At 41.4% G+C, this 6,006-nt stretch overlaps 1 protein-coding gene across 1 annotated transcript in view; it reads right to left on the minus strand.

Annotated features, from left to right (window-relative positions):
- LOC108289619 (WD repeat and HMG-box DNA-binding protein 1-like) overlaps nt 1-6,006 on the minus strand; it is a 19,048-nt gene that overhangs the window by 7,718 nt on the left and 5,324 nt on the right. Inside the window, exons 6-7 of the mRNA XM_037731573.1 lie at nt 2,750-2,793; nt 2,163-2,360 (exon numbers count right to left, since the gene is read on the minus strand). Of these exons, the coding sequence (XP_037587501.1) occupies nt 2,163-2,360; nt 2,750-2,793 (242 nt within the window). The remainder of the gene's footprint in view (nt 1-2,162; nt 2,361-2,749; nt 2,794-6,006) is intronic.

Here is a 6,006-nt window from a genome sequence, read left to right on the forward strand (position 1 = left end):
AGTGAAACTCCGTCTCAAAAAAAAAAAAAAAAAAAAATTGCATTGTAACAAGATTCCCTGAAAGATCTGTATATACCTTTAAGTTTGAAAAGCACTCCTTTAAAGGTCTAATGGCTCCGTCTTCCAATAAGGATATTGAACAGTGGCTTTCATAAAGCTATAGAGACTTTTTTAATCCTATAGAGGATTTGCAGAAAGGAGAAAAAAGACTTTTTTCTGTGCACACGAAATCCTTCATTTTAGAATCTAGCTGTGTATTATAGCCTAAGGGGGCCATCCCTGGTGTGGCTGGGCATCCACACATTTTTATTTATTTATTTATTTTTTTAAGAAGAGAGAAAGAATAAAAAAAGAAAAAAGAAAAAAAAAGAATGAAGGAGAGGAAGAAAGGGGAAGAGGGAGAGAGAACAGGGGGTTGCTTTATTGCCTGGGCTAGAATGCAGTCTAAAATTGGGTATGCCTATAATTGTGTTTAATAATAGACATGAAAAAAAAAATGAGGGAAGAAAATAACTAACAAGCAGCCAACCAATATTTCATTTAAACCTGTAAATAAATAGGTGTGATGTGGTACTGATAAGAGTGTATATTTTGTGTATTTAAAGTGGAGAGTTCTATAAATGTTAATTAAGTCTACTTGTTCCGGATCTGAGTTCAAGTCCTGGATATCGACGTTAACTTTCTGTCTCATTGATCTGTCTAATATTGATGTTGAAGTCTCCCACTATTATTGTGTGGGAGTCTAAGTCTCTTTATAAGTCTTACATATCGGGTTATTCCTGTATTGGGTGCGTATATATTTAGGATCTTTAGCTCTTCTTGTTACATTGATCCTTTTATCATTATGTAATATCCTTCTCTGCTTCTTTTGATCTTTGTTGCTTTAAAGTCTATTTTATCAGCAAAAATTGCAACTCCTGCTTTCTATTTATTTATTTATTTTTGCTCTCCATTTGGTTGGTAAATTTTTCTCCATTCCTTTGTTTTGAGTCTTTGTGTATCCTTGCATGTGAGATGGGTCTGGATGTAGCATACCAATGGGTCTTGGCTTTTTTTGCCTGTCTGTGTCTTTGGATTGGGGGATTTAGTCAATTTAAATTTAGAATTAATAATAATATATGTGAGTTTAATATTGCCATTTAATGTTAGCTGGCTGTTTTGCCCAGCTAACATTAAATGGCAATATCTAAACAATAGGTCTATTTTACTGATGACAAATCTGGGATCAAATGCTTAAGAGAGTGGACAAAATCAGAATATAGAACAAGGAACGATCAGGGCCATCTATAATACCAGCCATTATTAAATAAGAATATACATCAGAGCTATCTGGGTGATTTTAATAAAAATACAGACAGACGTTTGAGCTTCTGGGGTCTGAGTATATACATTTTTAAAAAGTGAATCTATAAAAAAACAGCAGGAGGGGTGGGGACAGGATAGGCTGGATGTGGTAGCTCATGCCTGTAATCCCAGCACTCTGGGAGGACGAGGTGCGTGGATCACTTGAGGCCAAGAGTTTAAGACCAGCCTGGCCATCAGGCTGAAACCCCATCTGTACTAAAAATACCAAAACTAGCTAGGCGTGGTGACATGTGCCTCTAATCCCAGCTGCTCGGGAGGCTGATGCATGAGAACTGCTTGAACCCAGAAGACAGAGGCTGCAGAAAGCTGAGATTATGCCATTGCACTCTAGCCTAGGCAACAGAGTGAGCCTCTGTCTCAAAAAAAAGGGTAGGGAGCAGGATAGTGGTCATGGAAGTCAGAATCTGCTATAAAGTGTGTAACAACTCATGAGGCAAAACAAGGAGAGATTCTGGAGCAAAAACACAACTGCTTTGGTGTTTTTTTTTGAGATGGGGTCTCCCTTATATTGCCCAGATTAGACTCAAACTCCTGGGCACAAGTGATCCTCCCACCTCAGTCTCCTGAGTAGCTGGGACTACAGGTATATGCCACTGTGCCCAGCTGCAAAAACAGAATTGAACCCACTTCCCTAGCAAGACAATTGTCAGAATCTCCTATCCTATATCTGAAACAGTGAATAAAACAATCACAACCTCCTATCCTATATCTGAAACAGTGAACAAAACAATCACAGCCTCCTATCCTATATCTGAAATGGAACAAAACTGAAGACAAACAGATCCCATGCTGCTTACTGCAGATGAGGGTAGTGGAAACAGTACCTGCTTAGGCTTTGGCTTTGGAATCAGAGGCTTTATAATGGGAGACTTCTCATTATTTATAGTTCGATTAAGTGCAGTGGATTTCTTGGATGATTTGGCCATATTATCTAAAATATTAGTTGAACGTGCTGAATTCATTGACATGGCTGGTTCTTTGGAACTGGCTGATACCTAAAGAGCAAACTAGTGTTAGCACTTTATGCTTAAAGAAGAAAAATAAAACCCCAAGAAATTTATTTTTTCTTTAAATTTCTGTTAAGTTTGTATTGCTGTCTCATCTTCAGAACTAAATACATTTGGTACAATCCAAATTTAGAATGATACATATATTCCCAAATACTATAGCTCCAAGAAAGATAGGGGTATCTTTCAAAACGCTAAAGGTACTTAGAAGGTAAGTAGAAAAGACAACTTTCAGCCTAAGTGCTGCTTTCTTTTGTTTCCACATAGATCAGTCTTTAATGCCTCCAAGTCTGGGGAGAGTCATCTCCTCATTTGAAAATATTTCTTTGTATGGAAATACATTTAAACAATATAAAACATAACTTCGAAGAGTTTACCTTGAAGGGATTTACTCGTCCTTGGCTGCTAAAGGTAACTGCACCTTTCACAAAAAAGAAACCCTTGCTTAATATGGTAGAAAATAGATGACTTCTGACATCTATAATACTAAACAGAATATTTTAATCCCCATTAAATGAAAACAAATGTATTTTGCAACTTTTTAAAATATTAACAACAGGCATCCTCTTTCCTACTTCTAAGCCAAAATAAAAGCTATTAAATGTGAACTATCCCAATGTGCCACTATGAAACATATTCACTATGTACAGATCTTCTGCTACTGCTGAAGAGGGGTAGCTCATCTGAGCTAAGGTTAATAATCTGTTTACTTGTGTTCTGCATCCTACACCCTCCTGCTTTGTCAAAAAACCTGACCTATCAAGTTTCTTGACACCCTACATCTTTGACTTTTCCCTATGTATTGGCCCCTCAAGTTTCCCAACTTGAAACAACAAACAAACATTCTCTAAACGACATTCCTTCCAGTCACCCTTTTCTCTTGCCTCTGGCATCCAGCCTTTTTTTTTTTTTATGTTTTTTGGGAGACAGAGTCTCACTCTTATTGCCCAAGCTAGAAGACAATGGTGCAATCTGGACTCACTGCAATCTCCGCCTCCCAGGTTCAGGGGATTCTCCTGTCTCAACCTCCTGAGTAGCTGGGATTACAGACACCTGCCACCATGCCCGGCTAATTTTTGCATTTTTAGTTGAGACGGGTTTCGCTATGTTGGCCAGGCTGGTCTCAAACTCCTGACGTCAAGTGATCCATCCACGTTGGCCTCCCACAGTGCTGCGATTACAAGCGTATGCCACCGCGTCCGGACATCCAGCCAAATTTTTCAAGAGCTGTTGACACTATTATCATTTCCTCACCATTCATACATTCCTCCATATAATATAGCACTTCCAGCCCTACTACCCTACAGAATCTCCTCTTCCTAAGGCCCTCTATGATCTTTACATGGTCATCTGGTAAATATCTTTTAGTCACTTTATCTGCTCTATCAATGGCATCCCACATAGCTGACTGTTCCTTTCTTCTTGATACTTTGTCTCTCTTGACTACTGAGATACTGCATTCCCCGACTTAGTTCCTTCTTCTCTGGGCCTGTGGACTCACTGTCTTCCAATAGTTGGTTCCTCCTCTCTATCTGATGTTCAAATGTTGGAGATTCCCTAGGCCTAAGCTCATTTTTCTTCTTGCTTTACATTCTCCCCCAATGCTTGCTTATCCATGGGAGGGAGAGAAGGGAGGGAGGGAGGGAGGGAAGGAAGGAAGGAAGGAAGGACAGACCGACTTTTCAGTTGAGCATGGCAACTTGCGCCTATAATCCCAGAAATTTGGAGGCTAAGGCAGGAGGATCACTTGAGCCCAGGAGTTCCAGACCAGCCTGGGCAACAAAGTGAGCCCCTCTCTCTACAAAAAGTACACACAAGAAAATTAGCCAGGCATGGTGGCACACAACTGTAGTCAAAGCTACTCAGTAGGCTGAGGCAGGGGTATCACTTGAGCACACATGAGTTCAAGGCTGTAGCGAGCTATGACTGCATCACTGCACTCCAGTCTGGGTGACAAAGCAAGATACCCTGTTTCCAAAAAAAAAAAAAACAACAAAAAAAAAACTTTCCATCTAGCCAATAAAAATTATTTCATTTATCTTGTTTCTGAAAATACTTTATAGAAGTTTCCCCTTTTGTCTCTCCTGACAGAGTGCTGGCCCCTTGCAGCTTGGTGCCTCCCTGATTCATGCATCACAGAACACTCCAATTAATTCTTTAAGATTTAAGTGTGCTTAAGATTTTCTTTTATTACAAGAAACAGAGTCACTCTTCATGCCCTGAATTCCTACACTCTCTTCACCATCTTCAGAAACAGCTCCCCAATTCTGCACATTCTTTCTACCATCACCATCACCATTCTAGCTCAAGCCCCTACTCAATCTCACTTGGACTGCCTCTGTAGTCTCTTTATTTTATTTTATTGCTTGAGACAGAGTCTTGCTCTGTCTCCAGGTGCCAGGCTGGAGTGGAGTGGCGTGATCTTGGCTCACTACAACCTCTGCCTCCCCAGTTCAAGCAATTCTCCTGCCTCAGCCTCCCGAGTAGCTGGGACTACAGGTGCATGCCACCATGGCCAGCTAATTTTTGTACTATTAGTAGAGAAGGGATTTCACCATGTTGGCCAGGATGGTCTCAATCTCTTGACCTCCTGATCTGCCCGCCTCGGCCTCCCAAAGTGCTGGGATTACAGGCGTGAGCCACAGCACCCAGCTATTTTATTTTTAAATTTTTATTTACTTATTATTATTATTTTTTAGATGAAGTCTCACTTTGTTGTCCAGGCTGGAGTGCAGTGGTGCGATCTCCACTCACTGCAACCTCTGCCTCCTGAATTCAATCGATTCTCCTGCCTCAGCCTCCCGAGTAGCTGGGATTACAGGCATGAGCCACCACACCCAGCTAATATTTTTTTGTATTTTTAGTAGACACGGGGTTTCACCATTTTGGCCAGTCTGATCTCAAATGCCTGACCTCAAGTGCTCCACCTGCCTCGGCCTTTAAACTGCTGGGATTACAGGCGTGAGCCACTGCGCCTGGCTTATTTACTTATTTTTTGATACAGGGTCTTGCTCTGTCACTCAGGCTGGAGTACAGTGGTACAACCATAGTCCACTGCACCCTCAAATTCCTGAGCTCAAGATATCCTCCTGTCTCAACCTCCCGAATACCTAGGACTATATGTGTGCACCCACCACATTAAAAAAATATTTTAATTTTTTACTTTTTGTAGAGATAGGGTTTCGCTGTTCCCTAGGCTGGTCTCAAACGTCTGGCCTCAAGTGATCCTTCCTCCTTGGCCTCCCAAAATGCTGGGGTTACAGACGTGAACCACCACGTCTGGTCAGTAGTCTATATCTGTTCTTCTTTGGCACAGTGTGCCATGCTATCTGCCTGCTTAAAATCTACAACAGTCTCTCAATGACCTTAGAATAAAGAGCAAACTCCTGGCTGGGTGTGGTGGCTCACACTTGTAGATCCAATACTTTGAGAGGTGGAGCCAAGTGAATTGCCTGAGCCCAGGTGTTTGAGACCAGCTTGGACAACATAGTGATACCCCATCTCTATTTAAAAAAAAAACAAGGCCGGGCGCGGTGGCTCAAGCCTGTAATCCCAGCACTGTGGGAGGCCGAGGCGGGTGGATCACGAGGTCAAGAAATCGAGACCATCCTGGTCAACATGGTGAAACCCCGTC

This window comes from Cebus imitator, unplaced genomic scaffold, assembly GCF_001604975.1.
Source record: "Cebus imitator isolate Cc_AM_T3 unplaced genomic scaffold, Cebus_imitator-1.0 Scaffold407, whole genome shotgun sequence".
Taxonomy (NCBI): Eukaryota; Metazoa; Chordata; class Mammalia; order Primates; family Cebidae; genus Cebus; species Cebus imitator.